This window comes from Canis lupus, chromosome 27 (genome assembly GCF_048164855.1).
Source record: "Canis lupus baileyi chromosome 27, mCanLup2.hap1, whole genome shotgun sequence".
Lineage (NCBI taxonomy): Eukaryota > Metazoa > Chordata > Mammalia > Carnivora > Canidae > Canis > Canis lupus.
The window spans coordinates 20,488,375-20,513,273 of record NC_132864.1 but is presented as its reverse complement, the minus strand read 5'-3'; the positions used below and the strand labels follow the sequence as shown (position 1 = coordinate 20,513,273).

General features: G+C 50.1%; 1 protein-coding gene across 21 annotated transcripts in view; it reads left to right on the top strand.

Moving 5' to 3' along the window:
• The window catches only part of KSR2 (kinase suppressor of ras 2), a 446,504-nt gene extending 440,499 nt beyond the window's left edge, over window positions 1-6,005 (top strand). For all 21 annotated transcript variants that reach the window (XM_072802706.1, XM_072802707.1, XM_072802705.1 and 18 more), the window contains one exon: window positions 3,777-6,005. In XM_072802706.1, coding sequence (XP_072658807.1) covers window positions 3,777-3,783 — 7 coding nt within the window. In that variant the 3' untranslated portion in view covers window positions 3,784-6,005. The remainder of the gene's footprint in view (window positions 1-3,776) is intronic.
• Window positions 6,006-24,899: the final 18,894 nt, after the last annotated feature.

The following is a 24,899-nucleotide window of genomic DNA, read 5'->3' as shown; positions in this document are numbered from 1 at the left end:
AGTGCAAATGCAGTGGTGACTCAAGTCAATCAGGTCCCTGAGCTCATAGGGCTCACATTCCAGAGCTGGTGCAATGAGCAGATAAACCTGTTTTAAAGGGGTCACCATTTCAGATGAAGTCGTATTGAAAAGATAATGAAACAAGTCGGTGATAGTGATGACTGGGAGCTTTGGGTAGAAGGGACGGGTCCGGGAACGGCCCTCGGAGGAGGGCATGTTAAAATGAAGCCCTTGAGAGGAAGCCAGCCCTCCAGGTGGGAGTGAGCATACAGAAGTGGCACAAGAGGTAGGAAGTGGGTGTGACCAGGCCATGGAGACCAGGAGGGAGACATGGCAGGTGAGATCGCACGGGGGGCCAGAGGCCAGGTCGGCATGGTGGGAGTTAGGGTTTGTTCAGAGGATGACAGAGCATCACAGAAGTTTTTTCAGAACCAGAAGGCTCCCAGGAGGCCACATGGTCCCACACCTGCTCCTCCCAGGGTCATCCACGGTGTGAAGGTCATGGGGGGTGTGGAGGGCTTTTCCTTTGTGGACTAGCTGGCGGTGGGCTTGAGGGTACAGAGAGCTGAGGGCAGCTCCCACGTCTGTCCCTACCCACTTTGTCACGTGGGGCCCTCTGTTTATTGCCTGGCACAGCTATTTTGTTGGCCACACCATAACCCCTCCCTCGGGGAGAGGGAATATGAAAAGACACTATGAACAGAAGGAGGGAACAGAAGTCCTCTTTGTTTCTCGGTTTCAAAGTAGAAGAGTCCTGGGGATTACCTGTCTGGTGGATACCCTATGCCTGCCCCTGTGGCCGACATGGTGGATCTCCCATGGCACATCCACCATCACGCAGCCCTCTTGCTAGCCACCACTGGTAACTCAGAATCAGTGCACGGAATGCCTCCATTGGCCCTTCCAGACTGACCCAACCTCCTTTTACATATGGAGGAACTATGGCCCAGAGACATTCAGAAACTCAACTGCATCTACAGGGGGTGTTGTTGACAAAGCTGGGAACACAGGTGAGGCTCAACTCCCTCACCTGAAATTTTCTCTCCCTACATCAGCCCCTAGGGTTCCCTTGGTCACACTCACCTGGCTTTGAGATGGCTACTCTGGTGTTGTGCTCAATGTTGGAGTTCTCTCAGAAGTCAGCAGGCAGAGGGCTTAGCTACACTCAGCCCAGGACCTGGGTCCTATCTAGGCCTTTGTAATCTGTGGAGGAGACCAACCAGGAGGTCTCAGCTGCAGCCACCATGTTGCAAGGACAGGAGTGGCAAACTCCAAACTTACCTCTGGGGTCTTGGGTATACCCTTCTAGTGGGTCACACTTGAGGAGCTGGGGTTTCCAGAATCCCAAGTAAGCCTTAGCACATGGTAAACTGGAGGCAGGCGTGGGGCAAGCTTGCATTCCAGAGCAGTGCATCTTGAAATTTAATATACACCCCAAACATCTAGGGAACTGCAGATTCCCATTGTATATGTCTGGGGTGGGGCCCAAGATCTAGCATTTTCAAGCCCCAAGGCAATGCTGGTGCTGCTGGTCCACATCACCCTCTGAGTAGCGAGGGTCCAGACCTATGCTGCCCAATAGTGGCCACTCTCCACGTGTGGTTCTTGAACACTCAAAATGCAGTGAGATGAGATGTCCTGTGAGTATAAAATCCACCCAAGATTTTGAAGATGTAGGATAAAAAAAAAAAAAGAACATAAAGTAATTTGTCCCATTACATAGGACAGTGATATGTTGAAATTCTGGTGTTTAGGGTGTATTGTGTTAAATAAAATATCCTATTAAAAAAATAATAATAATAATAAAAAATAAAATATCCTATTAAGTTTACCTTTTTAAAACCCTTTTAATATATGACTAGAAAATTTACGACTTCCATGGCATTTCTTTTTTAAAAAAATAGCCTTGTTGAGTTATTAGTTTACATATCTTTTAATCCTCCTGCTTAAAACATACAACTCAAAGGGCTTGGGCATATTATTGTTTTTTAAAATTGTGGTAGAGGGGTGCCTGGGTGGCTCAGTTGGTTAAGTGTCCAACTCTTGATCTCAGTTCAGGTCTTGATCTCAGGGTCATGAATTAAAGCCCCATTTTGGGCTTCACGTTGGGCATGGAGCCTACTTAGAAAAAATTGTGGTAGAACATATATAACATATAATTTGCCACTTTAGCCACTTTTAAGTACACAATTTGGTGGCATTGATCACATTCACAGTGTCGTGCAACCACCACCACCATTTCCAAAACCTTTCGTCCCCTCTGAACAGAAACTGTACATACCCGCTAAGCAGTAACGCCCAGTCCCTCCTCCTTCCAGCCCCCCACGGAACCTCTCACCTACATCCTGCCCTTGTGAACTTGCCTATTCTAAATATTTCATAGTGGAGAATCCTACAGTATTTGTCCTTTTTGTGTCTGGGGTCTTCGCTTAGTGTGTCTGCAAGGTTCATCCACATGGCATGTATGAGAACCTTACTCCTTTTCACCACTAATATTCCATCGTATGTACGTACCATGTTTTGCTTGTCCTTCCATCCGTTGGTGGACACTTGGTTTGTTTGCACTCGGGCTGCTGTGAATAATGCTGCAGTAACAGTGGTGTACAAGTACCGGTTGGAGTCCCTGCTTCCAGTTCTTTTAAATAGCGCTGTATGTCCACTGCACGTCCTTGGTCTAGATCATTACCACAACCACCAGCATGATCACCATCATCTGGGTACCACTTATTAAACATGTGTAACAGGCACTCTGTCAAGCATTCCATCTGCATTGTCTTGCTGACTCCTCAGAGCTCCTCCTAAAAGCCAGGCACTGTTACTATTTTACTTAGAAGAAAACCAAAGCACAGAGAGGCTAAGTACCTTCCTAGAGGTCACACAGCTAAGGGATCAGGCCTTGGAACCCACGTTGGTCTGGGTTCAAGATCATGCTAAATCCATGATCTTGACGCCTCTACTCTGTTGTCTTCTGTACAAAGATTACCTGTGTACCTTCAGAATTCTTTCCAGAACCATGCTGGGAGAGTGGGCATGAACATCTGCCATGGATGCCCAGATCCCAGCTCAACAGTGGGTGGCAAAGCCTCTGCTCCTAGCAGGAGTGTACAGTGTGGATCCCGGTCTCACCTCCTCTTCTTGTATTTCTAGTCCTTATCTAGCATGCTCAGCTGCAACACGTGGCCTCAGCCCAGCCCACCTGCTAGCAACCATCCCTAGCCTAGAGCCTACCTGCTCAAATGGGAAGAGTTCTAGGTTCAAATCCAGACCTTGCTGCTTCCTGGCTGTGCACCCTTGGGCAAAACACTTAACCTCTCGAGCTTCCATTGTCTCATATGTAAAAAGGGTGCTTATCTCACAGGCTGCTCTCAGGTTTATATGAGATCGGGTACATGTGGCACTTGGCACAGAGCCTAGTATATAGTAGGACCTCAGTATAAATGGGTATCCCTTCCACTTTTTCTTTTTTTGTTTTATTTTTTTAAGATTTAATTTATTTATTCATGAGAGACACAGAGAGAGAGGCAGAGACACAGGCAGAGGGAGAAGCAGGTTCCATGCAGGGAGCCTGACGTGGGACTCGATCCCGGGTCTCCAGGATCAGGCCCTGGGCTGAAGGTGGCATTAAACCACTGAGCCAGCCGCCCTCCACCTTTTCTTATAGAGGACAGGAGCAGCTCATCTCAAACCTCCTAGGCCACCAAGAGGGTTCTCATTGACCAAAGATGCCATTGCTGTATCCAGTGACCTCTTGCCCCTCTTTTCTCTCCCCACTCCAGGCTGTGACCATTGGACAAAGGGACAGCACTCAGCTGCCTCAGCCCCCGAGCCACCTCTCCTTCCCTGCTCTGCCCTCTGCCAGCTCAGGAGACCAGAGGCTCACCATCAGAGGGTACCGACCCCGGCCGGCCTGGGAGCACTGCACGACCCCGCTCGGCAGCTTCCCCACGCCCCAGACCCGTGCCCTTTTGCCTGGGCAGGGTTGGGGACCCCTGAGCTAGGACTTACCGAGACCAGCCAGGGAGACGCGGGATTGATCCATGAGGTCCAGGGGCGGTGTAGAGAAGAGACCTGGAGGCTGCACGTAGAGCCCCTGGGCCACGGAGATGAGGGCAGGAGGCCCACGTGGGCAGGCTTGCAGGACCGGTCTGTGCGTGCCTACATGTGTGTGTCTGTGCGCGACATCGTCTGCTCTCTATCCCCCTTGACAAGCAAGAGCCAGGCTGCTCCAGTCCTGGAGTTCCCCTCGGCTGACTCGGTCCCTGGGTGGCGGGTTCCAGCTGTGCTCTGGAAAGATGGGGTGGGTGGGGAGCTGAGCTCTGACTTCATGGAGGCCACGGGGCCAAGACCTAGGTCGGAGGGGGGCTCAGCTGTTCCTTTGTAAACCTCTGCTCTCAGAAGTCCCCACCCAATCCTGTCATGGTCTGTGGTCCCTTTGCACATAGCTCCAAAGTGCACAAAACAGTCTTGCATGTCTTTGAATTCTGGGTCTCTCTGGGGTATGGTTCCCCATTTCTGCCACCTTCTCCTGTTCTGTAAGAGCACCGTCCCTTTTGGCTTCACTGCCCCCATGCTCCCCTGCCGTTCGAAAAGCACAGTGGCTTCCTGGCCAAGATGACTTCTGGGGGCTCCTTGCAGCTCACCTTCATCCTTGACACCCCCTGAAGTCTGGGCCATGAGAACTGGGAGGTCTGGGAAGTTCTAGAATGTTCCTTTTTCCTCTTCCTGCTCTAGCATCGACACCAGCTAAGTTTGTCCACCACAGCGATGGATGCGGGTCCCTGATATACATGTGTTGGATTATATGGCATATGTGCGGCATCTTGTTTGCAAAGGACCCCCAGCTCCTTTCACCCTTAATAAGTCCTGTTGGGGAGGTGAGGAGGGAAGCTGTAGAGGTTCACGCTCTCAGCTCCAGCCTGGTATGGAGTCCTGGAGTGGCTTTCCTGGGAGAGGTCTGTCTGTGCTTGCTCAGTGCCCATGCCTTCCATCCCTCCCTCTTGCTCCCTCCTGGGCTGGTGGCTTTTCCCAGCCACCTTGGGACCAAGTGTTGTGCACAAAGGATCTAGGAAGCAGGTCGGGCATGCAGAGTAGTGCAGTGAGCCTCTGTCTTATGTTCTTATGTTCCATCCCATATGAGGGTATGTCTTATGTTCCCAAAGTCCATCTGACTTGGCTCCAAAAGGAAACCTGTCCCCCAGCAGGGCAGTAGCAGAGCAGCTGGGTAGTAGCCAGGATGCCCAGGGTCAGCCCACAGCATCTCTGTCCTCCCTGGGCATTGCCCAGGCTTGGTTTTCTTCTGGTCACCACCTTATCCTGACATCCATCCCCCTCCCAGAAAGGGGACCTAAGACTTCAGAAATCCTACCTGAGCTCAGACTCAACATCCCACCTGATGTAAGGGATGTGAGGAGGTCTTCCCCATGTTGGGTGATCCCCTGACGAATTCATGCTCTGGGGGCCAAGCCACTTCCAAACTGGGAAAAATGATGAGATAGTCATGCTTTTGGAGACTCTGTCCAGGGGATACTCATGAGCCTCCCAGAGGACCCTCCTGAATGGGCTCCCTACCTGCACAGGACCAGAGACTAAAGGCCCCTGCGAGGGCTGTTCCTAAGTGGATGTACCTCTTCTGGGGACTCCTATAACTGGGGCTCTTGACTCAACATTCGTGTATCTTGGAGTCAACAGTGGGTTTTTTACACACCTGCACAAATCCTGGCAAGCCCCCTTGCGGACCAACCCCGAACATGGGCACGGGCCTGCCTAGCTGCTTCCCAGAGGCCTGAAATCCAATCCTGCCTTCCCTTTAATCCAACCAGGACTTCTGGGGTCTGCGGACCGCAGCCTTTGTTGTGGACCGGGGTGCAGGAAATGGGGAAACGGAAGGAGCAGACAGGACACAGGTACCCTGAAGCCGAAATGCTCACCAGGATAGCAACTTGCTCCATCCTGCGGCTCCCATTTCCATAATTCACTGACATGGCAACCCAGAGCCTTTGGCAAGACACGGGGTGGTGGGGGGTGGGGGGTGGGGGCTGGGTGGGGTCTCCAAAGGCTGATTTTTCCATCTGTTCATGAACAACAGCTTAAGAGTGAGCACAAAGTCTGAAGGATCCAGGGGGATACCCCAGCCTTCCCCGCTTCCTAAGAGCTTCTCTGCTTTGCCAAACAGGGTTCCTTGAGTCTGTCCTTGGCCCGGCGTCACCTGCTCTTGACTTCTCCCCCTTCCCCCACGTTCTTACTTTGCCCGCATCTCCCTTGTCCTCCACAGAGCCAGGCTTCCAGCCCCTTCCTACCACCCTCCTCCTGGAGACACCACCCTGAATTGTTTAGAGGGCAGTTTTAATTTGCAGACATTTCAATTCAGGAAGAACCAAACCTCTGCTTTCCCTGCTGACCTCAATCTTATTCATGAGTCAAGTACTGGGAGGAGGTCATATTCATTAATCTTTTGCGAGAGCAAAAAAAAGGGAGGTGTGTGTATTTTTACATAGTAATTGCCAGGTTCGCCTGTGACTCATTCTATAGAATCCACACACAAAGACTGTGTGTGTGCATGCTTGTCCCTGTCACAGCTGTGTGCAGGTGCCCCATGCCCTACAGCGAGTTGCTTATCCCCATGCCCTGCTCTGAGCAAACCCTTACATACACCAGTGCACCAGTCCACAGGATGAAGATGCCCTGGGAAGCCTTGACCTTGCCTTCTTTGAAGGGCATGTGGATTTGCCTACTGAATGCCACCCAACTTCCCAGGCCACGTATAACTCCTACCATGGGGCCCCCTTTCCAGGGGCACCCCCTTGGCCATATGTAGGGATATCCCCAGGCACGAAGCTGGAGACTCAAAGTCCTTACTTAATTCTGTTTTGTCCTTGTTTTCCTTTTCTGGTTAAAGGGAAAAACCTCATCTGGCCACAGAGCCCCCACGCCCACCTCCTTTCTGGATTCTTGGTGCATAGAAGCCCTGGGTTGATCTCTGATGACTAGACTTTTTTTTTTTTTTTTTAAGATTTTATTTATTCATGAGAGACACAGAGAGAGAGGCAGAGACATAGGCAGAGGGAGATGCAGGCTCTCCTGTGGGAGTCGGATGTGGGACTCAATGCCAGGACCCCAGAATCATGACCTGAGCCAAACGCAGACGCTTACTCACTGCCCCACCTAGGCGCCCCATGACTAGACTTTTGTATTCAGGGTCCCTGGTTCTGCCCCTTTCCCGCCCTGCCCCCACAGAATCAGACTTCATCGGCTCCCACAGTTTTTGCCTCCCCACCCCAATCCACTGCCAGTGGACTGTCGTCTGAGGAACACAAAGGAAATGGTACACCCTTGGCCCCAGCCCTATCCCTATCTTCAGAAATCTAGAACTGGGGTCCGCAAATGATGGCCCTGGGCCAAATCCAACCCACCAGATAGCTTTTACATTCTCTAGTTGGGGAAAATCCGGAAGAATATTTCCTAAGACATGAAAATGCGATAGAATTCAAGTGTCAATAAACAAAATTGCTATTGGCACACGACCACAAGCCATTCATTTACATATGAACCTCGGGGCTTGGTGTGGGGTTTTCGTGTGCTAGGGCGCCAGAGTGGACTACTTGTAACAGAGACCGTGTGGCCCACTAAGCTAAGAACATTTCTAACCTTGCCTTTATGGAAGACTTTTCCAACCTCTGATCTTGGGGACTGTCTTACTGAAGAAGCAGCCAACTTGCATATGGCTCCCGAGGGAGGAACATAAGTCAGGCTGGGAGTTACAGGGGCAGAGGACTCGTTTCAGTGAGGGAAGAACTTTCTGACAGCTTGCTTCAAGATGCAGTGGGCCACCTGGGGAGGTAGGAAGCTCCCTGTCCTTGGGGATGGCTGCTTGGTGGGCATGACAAAGAGGGAGCACCAGCTTTGGGGGATGCAAGGACAGTTCTATATAAAACTGTACTAAGCTCAGGCTGGAAGACAAAAAATATCATAGATAGGAGACTTCAGCAGCAGAAAGGGATTTCTCACAGTTCGGGGGGCTGGAAGTTCAAGACCAGGGTGTTGGCAGGAATGGTTTCTGCTAAGCCCTCCCTCCTTGGCTTCTAGGTCAGCCCTGCCTCCTGCTATACGCTCACATCCACGGGGTCTGTCTCTCTTATGGGCACTAGTCAGATTGGATGGGAGCTCATCTTCATGAGCTAATTTAATCTTAATTACCTCTCTGAAGGCCCTGTCTCCAATCCCAGTAATCATCTTGGCGGTTAGGGCTGCAACACAGGGATCTGGGGGGCTGGGGTGGGGTGTGTATTGTGGCCGGGGGCACAGTTCGGTTCCTTAACCAAGACCCTTGATATTCCTGAGACTGTGATTGTAGGGACCTTCTGGGCAACACTCCTATTCCTGCTGTTTGTTTCCACGCTGTTCTCAACCTTGAGTTCCCGGACTGGTCCTCCCTGTTCTCATCCCCCTCCAGCCTTCACTTCACCGTCCCCCGCGCCCCCAAGGACTGGTCTTATTTCAACTATTCCACCACCCAGGCCCCTCTTTTGTGTGTTTGTGGACCGGGGCCACTATAACAAAGTCCACAAGCTTGGCAGCTTTAAACGACTGGAATGGATTCTCACAGCTCTGGACGCTGGAAGCCTAAAATCAGGGTGTCAGCAGGGCTCCACTCTGATCCCCCACGTCCCCCATAAAGGAGTCCTTCCTTGGCCTCTTCCTCTTAACTTATGGTGGTTGGCTGGCCGTCTTTGGCAGCATTGGCATTCTTTGGCTGCAGGTGGATCTCTCCGCCCCTGATTCTATCACATGGCCTTCCTGCACGGCTGTCTTCACGGGGCCATCTTCATATAAGGACACTTCCCTACTCAAGTTTGGCCTTACCTTAATTAATTATATCTGCCATGACCCTGTATCCAAGTAAGGTCACATTCTGAGGGACTGGGGATTAGGACCTCAACATTTTTTTTTTTGGAGGGGACATGAGTCAACTCATAACATTCTCTAAGGAGCTTTTCTCTCCTGCCTTGACTGGTCACTGCGGTCCCTCCCCAGCAGACCTCCTGGGAGAATGGCCCCAGAGCCCCTAGCCTTGAGGGTCAGGACATTGATGTTGATCTTATCAAATTTGATGCCTTCATCACTGAGTCCAAAAGTGGTGAGGGTGAGGGTGGGTGGCGCGTCTGTGATGTGATGGTCACTTGACCGCTGAATGAATGTGCTTCAGCCCAGTCTGACATGGTTGATGGCATGACGTTTGCTTTTATTTGTGCTGCTCATGTTCAGCGGCAGAGGAACAGACCGTGGTGAGCTGTGCACCTACTGGTGTCCTTTTCTGGTTGTGCTTGTGAATGAGGAAGTTTGGAGCAGGCTCAGGAAATCCTCCCCCCAGGTCCCAGCCTCCCCTAACTGCCCCCACCACAGCCATCAGCTGCACACACCTGTAAGGGCAAAGTCCTGACCTCTAAGGGGAAGGAGAAGCAAAATGAGGTCTGGGCTTCAGAACATGGGGACCAGGGTCTTGAAGGTTCTTGTTCTCCCTGAGTCTCTCCATGTCATGCCACGTGGGCCACGTTCCTCTCCAGTCACTGCTCCTGACGATCAATTCAAATGACTGGTTCCTATCTTGAGGCCCTGCCAGCCATGCTGCTCTAAACAGCTGGGGCAGAGAGTTGGGGGAGGTTTTTATCCTGAGCTCCTCGACTTATCTATGTGCTACCACCTGGTATACTTCCTGGCACGTAGTAGGTGCTCAGTAAATGCTTACAGAATGCAGAGGGGGAGCAAGCACTAGCACAGGGGGCCAGATGCCCCTCCTTGCAGGGAAGGCAGAGGGACTCCACAGACAGGGCCAGGCACTAATGGGATTCCCAGGCTCTGTGCTATGGGTCCCACATCACCCCACATGAACTTGCCAGGTTCTGTGGATGTGACTCATAAAGAGACCCGTTGGCAGGTGTCCCAGAGCATCTGAGCCCTGTGAGGCCAGAGTAGTAATCCATCTCTTACAGCCTCTGTTCACTGAGCACTTCCTATGTGCCAACACCACTGAATCCTCATGATGGGACAGTCCTGGGAAGGAGGAACCATTCTCCCCATTTCACAGGTGACAAAACTGTGGGAAACGCAAGCCAGCCTACTAAGAGGTAGGGCCAACATTTTAAATAGGAGTCTTTGAACCCATGCGTTTTGAGGAACCCACCACCGTTTGAGTGGTTTATGCCCCAATGCCCACTGGGATGTTACTGTACCAGCCTCTGTCGTCATGTGTAGCTTGTAACCAGGAGAGAGGGAGAGAAAACAGGAAGTGGTTGAAGGAGGGTACAGGAGAGGGTGCGGACCCTTGGAGGGGTTTGCACGGAAGCTTTCACTTGCATTCCCAGACTGACAGGCTGCCAACAACGGCCTGGGTTTCCGGAAAGTGTGCGTCTAGGTTGGCAAAGCTGCTCCCAGGTCCCTCCAGCTCCCCTGCTTCAAGCAGCTTGCACCGTCAGCCCAGCCCTCTGCCTCTCTCATACTGGACTGGATGTTTAACTGTGATCCCCTGTCCCAAGAAACTCAGCAGTGAGGGCCCCTCTCTCTCAGGAGTGGGAAGGGCTCCTTCCTTCCTGCTCACTGGGACCACACAGCCTAATTCCAAGAATACGAAGGATCCATCTCCATGGGGTTGAGATGGCTGCTCTCCTTCTGTTGAGGACTGAGCTGGAGGAAATGAGATTTGCCTGGAGCTTGCCTGATCCAGGTTAGACCCAGTTTACCAAGCATGTTCCATAGACCTTTAATATCATAGCAGACTAGATAGAAATAATGTTGCATCATTAGAAGGGTCCCGGGACAAATATGCATTGGAAATGTTTAAGCAAACCAAGATTAAATTTATTTCTTGGTTGCAGGACTTAGGAGAGCATTGAAGCATACCACTGTGTGGTTAAAATATTTAAAAGGCTGACAGCAGGCTGCTCTTCCCAAGCTTTCCCAGGCTGATTTCTAAATCTACAACAAAGATTAATCTCTGTGAATTTTACTTGATATCTTGCACGGTACTTTGAGAGCAAAGGCCAGTGTGCTGGCCCCCAGAAAAGAGCAGCTAATCACCAGGATTTACAGACCACTTGCTAAAAGTTGGCCTCCCTGGGAGGCTGGCACTGTGAATGATGAACCTGGGCAGAGAGATGAGGTGGGGGATGGCCACTGGCCACCAGTGCTCTTGCTTTTCCATTCCATACTGGTCGGAAACCCTGAGACCCAGAAAAGTTTGCTCCTGCCACCTCACACATGCTGTGCAGGCCTGCTGGCGGTGGACCCGACCACATAGCCATGCATGTGGACAGTGTGGTTCCATGCACAAGGATGCCACGAACTAGAAAACTCTGGCTGATTGTGTCTTTCAGTGGAGGAGCCGAATCCGCTGCGTGTTGGTGACTGTCCCAACGTATCACAGCTTGGAGACCAATATGGAAATAATAGACATGTCCTGCCCTCGGGGGGGGGGGGGGTCAGCTAGGTCATCACCAGAATTTTTTTTAAGATTATTTATTTATTTATTTATTCATAGACACAGAGGCGGGGGTGGGGGGTGGGCAGAGACATAGGCAGAAGGGAGAAGCAGGCTCCATGCAGGGAGCCCAACGTGAGACTCGATCCCGAGTCTCCAGGATCATGCTCAGTGGGCTGAAGGCAGCGCTAAACCGCTAAGCCACCCGGGCTGCCCCATCACCAGAATTTTTATCTCAACTAGGTTATTGGGATGAATATCTAGAAGATCTAATCCAAGGAGGGCAAATCTGTGCCATTTCTGCCACCGCTGCCCTATCCTGTACACTTGGCAGACATCGCTAATCAATCACAGCACGCCTTTCTGCTGGGCCCAGATGCAGTCTCGGGGCATCAGAGTTGCCACTTGATGGGGGCACAGGTAACCATCCCTGATTCATCACACCCCTCCTTTCAGAGAAGAAAGAACTCCGGCCCAGTGGGGAAGGTAAACTCTCCCAAGTTAGATTCCTTTCTTAGAGGCAGAGGTGGGTTTAGTCCTAAGGCCTTGGAAGCTTCCAAAAACCCAGTCATTTGAAGTCTTGGCTGTAGCTGGTGATTGTCTATAAGGCCCTTGCAGAGGTTTCCTTTTCAGGCAGGAAATTTAGAAAATGCAGAAAGATTCTGTTCTTAAGACCCAGGGTATGAGCCTGTTTGGTAATCTGCCTGCTTGGAGAAACACCATCCATCTTCCAAGGAACGGCTTCTCCTCGAGGCCAGAATGCTACCACCAACCACGTAACAGCTGGGCTGGAAGGCCCCGGGACCTTCAGGAAATATAGTGTGTGTGTGCATATGGTACTAGGCCGGGAAGCAGGAAGGGCTGTTCTTGGAGCAGTTTGTAAAACTTTCTGTGGTTCAATCTGGACATCTTGAAGTTACAGAATGTTGAATATGGAGGGAAGGAAAAGGAACCTGACTCCAGTTGCTTTGGATTTCTTCCCTGCAAAGAAGGCGCAAAATCAAATTTTCATCCAGATGGAATTCCCTGGGGTCCTAGTGGACCACCAGTTCTACTCCTGAGCTTTGAAATGCCCCTAGGAACCAGCTTGGTGGCTAAGAGTACCCTCCGTCTGCTGGCTCTTCACTTCCTTCCTCCCCTTATCCACCACCACCACCACCTCCTGCCAGATAACATCTCCCCCCCCACCCCCCACCCCCGCCGTGAGCTGAGGAGAAAATCACACAATAGTAGAGACGAAAAATAGCTGCCATGTATTCAGCTTAAATTAGCTCAGAAGAAAGGCTCCCTCCCTCCATTGAGCGGGCAGCAATTGTTTATGCCAACGTGCTATTTGCATCGTGCCTTCTTAGATTTGAAAGTCTAATGATTAAAAGCAAATCTTAGTTTTTCTTTTTCACCACTTAAGAGGGGAAAAAAAAAAAAAACAACCCACCAGCTTGGCTAGTTCTTCTTGGTTAAAAATACCCCGACTTCCAGAGCTAGAGTGAGGATTTTGGAAAGCCTGGTGCTAGGATAGCAGGCAGACAATAGACAGAGAGGCCTTCCTGGAGTGGTAAGTGATGAGGTGCTGAAGGTGGGGGAGGGGCCTTTGCGTCCTCACTCAGATGCCGACGTCTGTCTGTCTAGGTGGGTTCGGAATGCAGTGGGCTTATTTCATCATCAGCTGTATTTCATGGGTTATTTATTGAGCATCTACTATATCTTGGACACTGGGCATTCAGCGATGAGTGAAACAAAGTCATTTTGACCTTAGAGTCCAGCAGGGGAGATGGATAAGGAGCCACCCAGCAATATATGAATCACAACTCATGGAGCCCTGTGGATGGAAAACCAACAGGGGGCCAGTAACAGGAGATGGGGGGGGGGGGCACCCACTGTGGAGGAAGCAGGTGCAAAAGTCTTTCTGAGGAGGTGACATTTGAGTTGAGATCTCAAGGAGGAGAAAGAGGAAGGGATGATCATTCTAGGCCAGGGTCCCTCAAACATGGCACTGGTGATGCTTGGGACCATTTGTTGTGGTGGAGGGGCAGTCCTGTGCACCGCAGAATGTTGAGCAGCATCCCTGGTCTCTACACATTAGATGCTGGTGGCACACTCCCTTTCTTTCACCCCCAAGTTGAGACAACCAAAGATGTTTCCAGACATTGCCATATGTCCTCCAGGTGGGGACGACTGAAGGGGGCACCAGGTGGGGAGGTATAGAATCACCACCATTCTAGACAATAGAAGCAGCAAACACAAAGACCCCAGGGGACCGGTGAGCAGGGTGGACAAGGGATGAGCTATGCAGGGGGGCTGGAGAGTTGGAGCATCCGGGCTGGGGAAGGTCTCGAAGGTCTTCCGAGGGCAGTGGCAAAGCCCTGGGTGGGCAGGCGAGGAGGGGACAGTTTCAGGAATGCCGTGTCACTGTCTGATCTTCACTGGTTTGAGCCAAGGCATGAGGTCTTGAGTAGGCTGTCTCCTGGCCAGATCACTAGGGTCCAGGTCCAGCCTGCTGCCATCTGCAGCCTTGCAGAGAAAAAGGAAATCAGACAGAGAGAGATGGGAAATCTCAAGAAGGAAGATTCTTGAGTGACAATAACACAGAAATTGGTATTAAAAGTAATATTTAGCATCTTTAGAGATTTGAAGGCTGCCTAGGGAAGGAGGACGTTGACTGGCCATTCTCCATCTATATAGACAAGGCGTGACACCGCAGCTCACAGGGGTAGGAAGTGACCCTCAGGCTCTCCTGGTCACATCCTCCCCTTCCTCCCATGGTGGTCCACTCCATCCTCCCATGGTCCTTCTAGGAAGCAGTTCCTCCCTCGACCTTGGCCTCAGGCAACCCTAACGCAGCTCTCTGGAGCCACTCAGGGAAGTCCCCTCTGTCTTCCTCAGAGGAGAGTCCCCAGGTACACCAAACTCCTTCCGATCCCCTACTTTACTATTGAGGAGAGAGTTAACAGGGCTGTCTCTGGTGGAGACGATATAGTAAAATGGATGGTATGGATGGGAGGTGGCAGTTGGATCCCATCCCACGTGGCTGATGTGGGCACAGTGGCAGGCAGTGGGTGTGGATGAGCTCTGTGGGGCCTATGGCTCTACCCCTAGAATCCGATCCCACGGACTCCAGCAGTCCCAGGACTGGGGGGCAGGGCAGCCAGGCATGCAAAGGATGGGGGCTGGGAAAGCCATTTTTGGAAGCTGGGGATACTCAGCCAAGCACCTTCCAAGAAGGATGCAAAATCAATTGGGGTCCTGTTCCTTGGGGGGGCCGACCTCTCCCCACCCCAGCCCTGCCCGACTTGGGGCAGCGGCAGCTTAAGTGTGTCTTGGACAATTAATGCAATGCATTGGTCATCCAAGATTGTAGCCATTTCCCTTTGTTTATTTTTCTATCTGTGTTGCTAATAATAATAATAATATTAATAATAAAATGGGTACTTATGAACTCGTGTAAGTTCAAGTAACTGCTATGTAGCTACAGTGTAGACACCAGGCTACCCTCATGGACTGGTCCAGCCGCAGCAGGGGCTCCCACCCTGGCCCGCTGGCTTTCCGACCAGCCTCCTAGGGAGCGCTGAGCAGCGCCCTGCAAACCCCGGGCAGCCAGCGGGGCAGTGCCTGGCGGGAGCGGGCAGTAACACGGGGCCCGGCCCCAGCACAACTGTGAGATGCACAAAGTCTTTTCTGGCTCCTTCCTCCCCCTGATAAAGCACCCCTTCCCTGGGGCCCCCGTGCTCCCTGCCCCAGGGAGTGCTGTGGGCTATTCCTCTCCCAGCCCATGCACACCTCCCAAGCTTGCTGTCAGAAATAAATCTGCAGACAGCCCAGGCCTTGGCGCACAGAGGCCACAAGCCCAAAGGGCAGAATGTTGGGCACGCGGTCATCTGAGCATGGTGGTGGCTTTGAGAGCCTGTGCTCCTCATGGGCCTCCCCACATCGGTCCCACGATCCACACAGTGCTGCTGCCATGCCATGGTCCTCTGGCACCACCGAAACTCCCAACTTTTTTGGCCTATGTGTGGATTTTAAGTGCCACCATTTGAGCTACTTGAAGGGTTCTAGAACAATCTTCCCCGTATTTCTAGCCACACTCACTACATCTTCTGCTGACCCCAGCATCAAACAACCCTTATGCCTTCTTTTCCTGAGACTGCAGGTCATATATTCATTCAACAAATATTTACTAATTGCCTCCTGCACCCCTGGGAAAATAGGAAAGAAGGGTGACACCTGCCTTCAAGGAAAACTGAGTCCAGGGGAAGGGACAGACAAGTCCTGAGAGAGGTCCTGAGGTCCCAGAGGAGCACCTGACCCTGGCAAGGCTTCTTAGAGGAGGGGACTTCTGAACATTGACTTGAGATTTGAGTAGAGAGTGGGAGTGGGAAGTAGGGAACAGTGTGCTGGGTAGAGGAACAGCCCATGTGTAGAGGCAAGATCATGATTTGTTGAAAGCCTGACACTGGGCATTTGTTCTGTTCCCAGTCCCCCAAACATGGCATCAGGTCCTGGGAGACCTCCCCATTCCCAAACAGGAGGTGTCCTGGCTCAGGCATAGAGACCTCAACGTCTCCCACCATGTCTTGGTCCTGGCAGTTGGCCTTCAGGTCCTGGAGAAGATGATGTCCTGGGAGAGTTTTATACTTGCTAGAGTCAGTTCTTGCTTAGGCTGCCTGAGATCCTCTCTGCATCTCTCTCTGGCCCCGTGGGCCTCCCTCCGTGTCCCTGACTGCCTGCACCTGCTCTCTCTGGGTCTTAGTGCCTCTTCATCGGGTTCTTCAAACCATGGGCATCTCTGCCGTGGATGGGTTAGCAGTCAGCCCTCCCTCTAAAGCATTTTCTTCCCTGTCTTTGCTTCTGCTTCACAACCCTTTCTACCTCCTCTTGTGACCTGTGTCTCTGATCTCTCTGAGGCCCACACAACTGTCTTGCCAGAAAGATATCTCACCCTGGCCTCTTTCCTGGAGAGTCTATGTCACTCTGTGGCATAGGCCACTGGAGTGTTGAGGTCAAGGACATGGAAATTTACTGATGGAAAGACCCTACTCTAAGGGTTTCCAACTAACCATGACAGGTGTGATGGGCAAAATACTGGTTTGTTACAGTGTAGCTGAAGAAGACCTAGGGATCATAGTGGGCCACAAGCCAAGTCTGTAATATAGCATAAAATGTGGGAATGTGTCAACCCTCTTGATGGGATGGTGTCCCACTGTCCTTATAAATGTATGTCAGGGTTTGAAGGATAGGAAACATAGTTCCTTTGCTGATCTCATGGTATGTGTCTGTGTGGTTGCTGTAAATTATCAGGGCTTGTTTTACCTGCTTCAACTTGACTCAACATGCATTTCTTAAGCCACTCCCTGTTGTGGATAATGACCTCACCATCAATTTCTCAGCGCCAGCAGTTCCCCCAAAGCCTTCCGTGGATTTTTCTTAGCTTCATGCAGCCTGCTAGCACTTAGTATATCCTTAACCCTCAAGATTATTGGAGGGAGTAAATGAAATAATGAATGTCAATAGAATTGCACAATACCTGGCACACAGTAGGTGCTCAGGAAACATGATTTCTTTTCTCAATAGCCCAACCAAAACATCCCCAGGAATTCCACCTCTAAGGAAATGTTCCTGAAAAACAAAATGGAGAATTGGAATAGAGAGGTGGTGGGTATCACCCATTTTCTTAGGTGCTGGTGCATTGGTAGACATGGGGAGGGGGACCCAAGACTCCTAAAGACACCCTCCAGCTGCTGTGGAATCAGCATGCATCAGGGCGAGGCTCAAACTTAGGAAGCTGGAGAGCCTCTGGAAGACCAGTTCCCTCCAAGGCCCCAAGATGGAGGCCAAGGGCATTCACTGAGGCCAGATGAGACTGGTCACACGTGATGAGCACCCTTGTCTGTGGCTGGGCCAGGCTGAGAACATCCAAAACTTGGGCCATAGAGTTCTACCCTGAGCTTGTTTCTCTCTCCCTGTGCTTTGATCTTGCACCAGGGTCCACTCCACGAACTTTACCGCATGATTCATTCGGTTGATTACTCTCAAAGTTAGGAAAATTCTCAATTGTAAAAAGGCTTTCTCTCTATGTAAATTATGCTGTTACCTTTTCTATACAAAAAGTATATATATCTATAAATATTATACATATATATTATATATATATATATATATATAAAGATGAATTCTTGTACAGACCAAATGGACCAGTGGTCCAAATTGTTTTCTCTGTGTTTGTGCTGACTGTTGCAGAATGAGTTAATGTAAGAAGTTGGTTTCATGTTTTCCTTTTGGGGCCACTTCTTTTCTTCCCTTTTTATCTTTGTCTGTCTCGGTCTCTGTCTCTCTCTTACTCATTGCCAATGTCTCATTGCTGAGAAAGAACAGTCGATTCAGATGCCATCCAGGAAAAGAAGGCCAGATGGATGGAGGGTCCACTGTGTATATTTGTACAGAATCATTTATAAAGTTTTCTACACTTCTCAAAAAAGTATTTCTAACTTGGGCTGTTGGACAGGTTGTGAGCCTCTGAGCCGGCAAGCCTATTGTTTCTTGTGTTTAGTGCAATGTATAGTGAGAATCCAATTGTCTGAATTATTTATGCCAATAAAGAATTTGAGAATTACTGCATCACACTGCCGCCAAAACAGGTGTGAATTCTGTTGTTGTTTGTTGTACAGAAGAAAGAAATCCTGAGATGTGACGGTGGCCAGTATATTAGCCAGTTCTTGCTGCAATAATGGGGTATAACAAATTTTCCCAAAACGCCATTGCTTACAACAACTAGCATTTATTCTCATGCTCCTGGGTCTGTAGGTTTTGACTTGCTTAACCAAGTCTCCTATTTAGGCTTCTGGTCAACTTCAAGTTTGCTTCACACGTCTCTCTGTTTCAGCACCCCTGCTGAAGGAAAACCTTCCTGGACCATGCTCGTCCTATAGCCGATCATCAGATCAGAAGAGCCAAGCCAAACTGCACGAATACATTCAAAGCATCTTCTCAGATTACATCCGCTAATATTTCAGTGGCCAAAGCAAATCATATGACCCAGCCTTTCTTTTTTTTTTTTTTTTAATTTATTGAGAGAGAGAGAGAGAGGGAGAGCGAGAGCAGGCGTGCATGCATGCTCGAGCAGGGGGAGGGGCAGAAGGAGAAAGAGACTCTCAAGCAGGCTCTGCACTGAGCGCAGAGCCCAATGTAGGGCTCGATCTATGTCCCTGAGATTATGACCTGAGCTGAAATCAAGAGTCAGAAGCTTAACCTACTGAGCCACTCAAGTGTCCCTATCCAGCCTTTCAACAAGATGGGGCTGTAAACTTCACTCAGACCAGGAAGGAAAGGAAAGTGAGTGTTTGCTGAACAGTAATGTGGCTTATCACTGCCTGGCCAAGTATTGTTCCAGCCAGCCAGCCACAGGTGAGTTTTCTCCCTAGAGGTAATACGGTATGATTCATAAGTCCACACACATACACACACACACTCTACATACCCACACGCAGATACAGCTCTGCATATTGACCACCTGCTCTGTGCCCAAATCAGAAAATACTTAGCATTGTCTCACTAATCCTTACAACTATCCAATTCCACTTGACAGACAGGGAAGCTGGGTGCAAGGGGATGAAATAATTGGCCCAACCCAAGGCAAGAACCTGAAGCTCATGCTTTCTTGAGTATACACACAGCACAGCGGCTCCTAGGTACCTTGGATTGCTGAAGCCACTTTACAAAGTGCTTCTATGAAACAAGATCTCTTCTAATGTGGAAAATCAGTCAGGGAGGCAGGAAATATTCCACTTTCACGAGCACGATTTCTTCCCACTCACCATGATCAAATAGGGAGGTGGGTTTGAGGGGCCCCATTTTTACAGATGGAGAAACTGAGGTTCCATAAAGTGAAAGTCTCATGCAGCATCTGAACCTCAGTCCTGGGCTGCACTACCCAGGCAGTGGTATGACCTGGCTGGATGGGGATGTCGACTTTCAGAGCTCTGATTTATTTGTGGAATTGAGATAATTGCTCTCACTTCAAAGAGCTGTACTCAGAATTGAAAGCAGGTAAAAAAAAAAAAAAAAAACACCATTCCTGGCATCACCAACCAATAGATATTACTTATTTCAAGCCCAGATCTGACATTTAGCTCCGGGTCAGTATTGACTTGGGGAGGAGGTGTGGGACAAAACCAGAATCTTCCATCCTCATTGCTCCTATTTCAAGCAAAGAGAAGGGGCCAGAGTCTTCCCTGGGGCCTGGAACTAATTGACTGTCCCGGTTCTGGCTTGTGGTCCTCTGTGGCCGCAGGGCCACCATTAATCAGGCACAGCAGGTGTTGAACTGAGGGAAGGAGGCCTTGCAAGTCAGCGGAACTGAACAGCTCATTAACCTCCGTGCATGAGCTGCAGGGGAAGTACCTGGGAGCCAGCAGCCAGGCACAGAGGAGGCCACCCAGTTGCCCAGGTGGCAGGGACAAGGGCTCTCAGTCCCTTCTGGCCCCTGGGTTCCTCCTCACGTTTGCCCCACTTGAGACCCTCCAGAGCCCACCCCCATCTCCCGCCTCCTATCAGCTTGTTCCCAGACACCATGCTAAGCAAGTTATATTTGTCATTGCATTTAATCATCACCATTGTCCTGTGAAGCAAATACTCAATTGTCCCTCTCATACAGATGAAGCAAACTGAGGCTCAGAGAGGCTGACTTACCCTAAACAGTACGATGCTAAGCATGGAGCCAGGCTCCAAATCCTGACAATAGGAACCTGGGACCCACGTTCTGATTGGCAGTGCTGGATGGACTCCATGCAAGACAGTTTGCAATGAATTCAAGCAATTGCCATGAATCATTGGTTCTCACCCAGGGGCAGTGTGGCCCCCCGGGGCATTTGGCAGTGCCCCACTGGAGAATGCTACTGGCATCTAATGGCAAGAGACCAGGGATGCTGCTCAACATCCTGTAATGCACAGGACAGACCCCCAGCCCCCCACCATCTCACATACACAGATAATGCAGAATTATCCAGCCCAAAAGGTCAGTGTTGCCAAGGTCAAGAAACCCTGCTACAAATAGTGCTAGGCTTAGAGCGGGGAGGGGAGCTCTGGCTGAGTCTAAGGAGGAGCAGTTAGGAAAGCTTTCCTGGAAAAAGGCAATTCAACTTTCATGTCATAGATGGGGCAAGAGAAGCCATATGAATTGCTAAGGAACAGATTCAAACTCAGGTATTAGTCACTAAACACCTTCCACATGGCGGGCATGGTGCATGGAGGCCACCAATCCATGCATTAAAAATCATTCACTCAGGGGATCCCTGGGTGGCTCAACGGTTTGGCGCCTGCCTTTGGCCCATGGGAGTGATCCTGGAGTCCCGGGATCGAGTCCCGCATCGGGGTCCTTGCATGGAGCCTGCTTCTCCCTCCTCCTGTGTCTCTGCCTCTCTCTCTCTCTCTGTGTCTATCATGAGTAAATAAATCAATCAAAAAAATAAAAATAAAAGTCATTCATTCAGACATTAACCTGCTACATCAGAGTCCTCGGAGGTAGGAAGTCATTCCCGTGCTGTGTGGTGGACGCTGACCCCAGGAGGTGGCCGGTTGTGTATGTGCTCAGGGTTGTACAGCCAGAGGGGCCCAGCTGAGAGTGGAACCTGGTTCTCCGGTCATCTGCCATGAGAACAACAAACCAAGGATGTCGATGTCCGGTGTCTGTCACCCCCCAAGCAGGTGGGCCTACGCCCGGAGCACCCCGATGCACAGGCCGGTGGGTGACCCCAGGATCTGCACTTGAGTCTGGGTTGTAAACCACTTAGCAGCTCTGCGACCTTGGGGCAGTCACTTCGTTTCTTAGAGCCTCCACCGCTCATCTGTCAAATGGACCTGAGGACAGGGTCTCTGTCCTGAGATCATTATGAAGACTCGGTGACGTGGCATAAATTACTGAAAGTGTTTAGCACAGGGTAGGCCCTCGGGGCATGTTTTAGTTTGGGACATTCTGGAAAACAGGGTTGGGACTTGGATAGGGGACATGTGTGGAAGGCCTTGATTTGACAGGATGGGGTTTTGGGGGCTGGGCCTGATGAGCTGTGGGAATAAGGGGTCACCGGTCAGTTGATGTGAAGTGCTCGGACACGTGAATCTCACGGAGCACTGGGGTGAGCTTCCCTCCTTCCTGAAACAAACATCCTGGGGGAAGGATGCCCCTTGACCTTTCCTACATCTTCCAAGATGCTCCAAGAGGTCCAGGCAGCACTGAATTGGGGATGAAGAAGGTATGGCCTGTGCAGGTGGCTCAGGCTCCAGTAGGAGTGGAGTTGGGCAAAGGAGGGGCTCTGGCCCCTGGCTTGCATTCCCTTCTCATCAGCCTACAGGTCCCAGGGGTGTACCGCCCTCAAGCCCCTGCTTTACCTTCCAGAGCTGACCTCCCCACGTTCACATGAGCGTGCACACACACATTCACACATTCTTGCACTCCCCCACTTGCAGACTGTTCAAATTCCCACTGCTCGTCCACACGCGCACACACACCCCTTGATCCCCACACCCCCCCCCCCACTCCCTCACCCCACTCTTTCCCACTGGTTGCAGTTGGGTACCTGCAAGCCTTATTTGACTTCCGCATTTGTGTTGCTAAGACATGCCTGAAGGTCACTGCTTGTCTGAACAATCCACGATCATTGCTCCAGGAGTGGGCTGCTGGTTCTGGGGCTACAGGCAGGCAGGCTGGCACTTGCCTGCCTCCAGCTCTATGCCATGTCATAAATGTCCCTGCCTTCCAAGGGCTCTAAATCACCACAATGTCTGGCAATTGGGTCATTGTTTCCCCTGCACCATTTATAACTCAGGAGGCTCTCCTGGGGCTTTACGCACAAGTGAAACGCCACCTCAGCCACTAATGAGCCAAACAAGGAAAAACACATTCTTGGGCCCCAGAAAGAGTGACTCTAGCCAATATATGGAATTTTCCTGAAATATGTTCATGGCAGGTTAATGAGTGTGATCAAACGGCAAAAGCACATTGGGTGAAACTAAGTTAAGTACACTTCTTTGCTACAGGACTTGTCAGAGTCTTTACTATGCTCATGTACCTTATAAACTCTCCCAGAGGGAGTTAGAGTATATAAGTTTCCCAACTTAGTTGTCCCCAGAGCCTTTTATTCACTGTATCTTAGAGGATTCGTGTTGCATGGAATGCTTTGAGAAACATTGCTCTCAGCCGTGGAAAAAAATCAAAGTATATTCTTAGACCTTGATGGTTCACATGTCCTGGACCATTAAATGAAAAGGAAAAGAAAAAAACTTATGGAAGCTGATATATTGTCTTAGCTTTTTATTTTACCAAGTAGAAACATTAAAAAAAAAAAAAAGCAAAACCCAGATAGGATCTCTGCAACTTACTATCATCATTGTATTATAAAAGAAAACCTAGCTTATTACCAAAAAAACATTTTTTAAAATTGAGTGACCAGAATTTGAGGAATAAAAATGCAAATACACTAGTATATTTCCTCGTTTCTCCAAAGCCTGGTGAGTACTTTGACATGGACCAGCAGGAGTCCATATATAAGTGTTTGGAAGAGGTGTGGCTGGGCGGGGCACCAGCTTCAAGTTAAAGCTCCAGGCTCTGGAGTTGGAAGCCAGGGCTTTGAACCCAGATCTTCCACTCAAGGACCTTGGCCCTGAGTCGTTGCCTTTATGTGTGTCCCTTGGCCTCCTCTGTGTGTCTTTGCTCCTGTGACTTCTTGGGAAGACTGTCCTTGGGGTGCTGGAGGTGCTTCCAAATGCCTCCAGGGCAGCCCTTAGTGGTGACTGACGAACCCTTGAAGGGGGGTGACCCCTAGATGCACCTAACACTCCAAGCCCCTTCCCTGCCCTCCCTGCAGTGTCACACTAAGGCTAGGACCTCCCCTGATATAGCTCTTCGCTTGCCCCCCTCCCTTACCCATCTCCCCTGGGAACACTTCCTTAATAAATGGGCTGCACCTGGCTCCTCATCTTAGGCTCTGGGAGAACCCAGACTAAGACCTTATGCAATTTCCGAGCTTCGGTGTCCTCGGGCGCCATGTGGGGATATGCACCCTAATAATCTCACCTACCTTCCTAGCTGGGAGTGAAGACTACAGGCAGAGATCTATGTGAATCATTTAGCAGGGAGCCTAGCTCCTAATCAAGAAAGGCTGACACTTGCCATTGTTCTTACATTTTATGGGAACCTATGTGCCTTTGGGGTTTGTAGCAGCTTCCCTAGTCTAGAAAACCAAGAGATCAGTTTGGTACAAGAATGACCTACCTGGGATCCCAGCTGGAAGCTGCAGATCCAGCCTCCCCAAGCCCCCCTCCCCCTACCCACCAGGGTGACAGGGCCTGGAGCTTGAAGCTCTGGCTCCAAGTCCCCTCTAGCACCCGGCTCCTTCCCCACTGACTTTTCATTCAGAAAGAGTGGAGCTTCGACACCTCCAACAAAACATCTGAGGATTTTGATCTTTTTTTAAATTTTTCTTCCTCTTTTTTTTTTTTTTTTTTTAAATATTAACATCTGATTCCAAACCAGCAGCGTGACTATGGCGTCGGGCTTGGTGGGGAGGAAGTGGGCAGCAGACCTGCGACGTTCTATCTAGTCCAGCTCTATTCTGGTTCTTTGTTTTGTGTGACACTCTTCAATCCCAATGAGGTAGGGGGTTTTTGAAGGGGTGTTTTTTGTTGTTGTTTTTTTTTCTTTGTTTTTTAAGAAAGGAAAGTCAGATCTTAAGGGACAACGGCTAGAAGTTCTTCAGGAAACCAGAATCTGCTAATTGCTGATGCCACTTTGACAAGGAGGCAGATGTGAAACACAGCAGGGTGAAATCCCCTGGACACTGACAGGGAAAGGGGTAGATTGATCCGTATCACTCACTGACGCCGTTTGCAATTACTTTATTAAATATGAAATTAAGTCCTTTTAAGGCCCACTTAGCTTTCATTTTTCATTTATAACATATTTGAAATGGTATGCGCCTCTATTGCTGATTTCTCTATCTCAAAGTAAAAATTCAGATCAACGGACTTAATGTTGTTTTTCATTACAGCAGGAGTTGGAAAACTACAGCCCCTTAAGCCTCATCTGACCTGCCACTTATTTCTGTACAGACTGATCCTTGTATTTTAAGTGGTTGGGAAAAATCAGAAGAATACTCCATGGTATATGGAAATTATATGGAATTCAAATTTCAGCATCCATAAATAACATTTTATTGGAACACAGCCATGCCCAAGGTATGGTCTGCGAAGCCAAAAATATTTACTGTCTGTCCCTTTACAGAAATTGTTTGCTGACTCTTGCATTTACAGACGTGTCAGCACTCTCTAGGGAAGGAGGAGACAAGCCTGTTCAGGATGGGACAATGGAAGGTCATCCAGCCACAGTGGATTGGGTTTGGGAAGGTTCTCTCTTTGGCTCTGGTTGCCGGGTGGCTCACCTTCT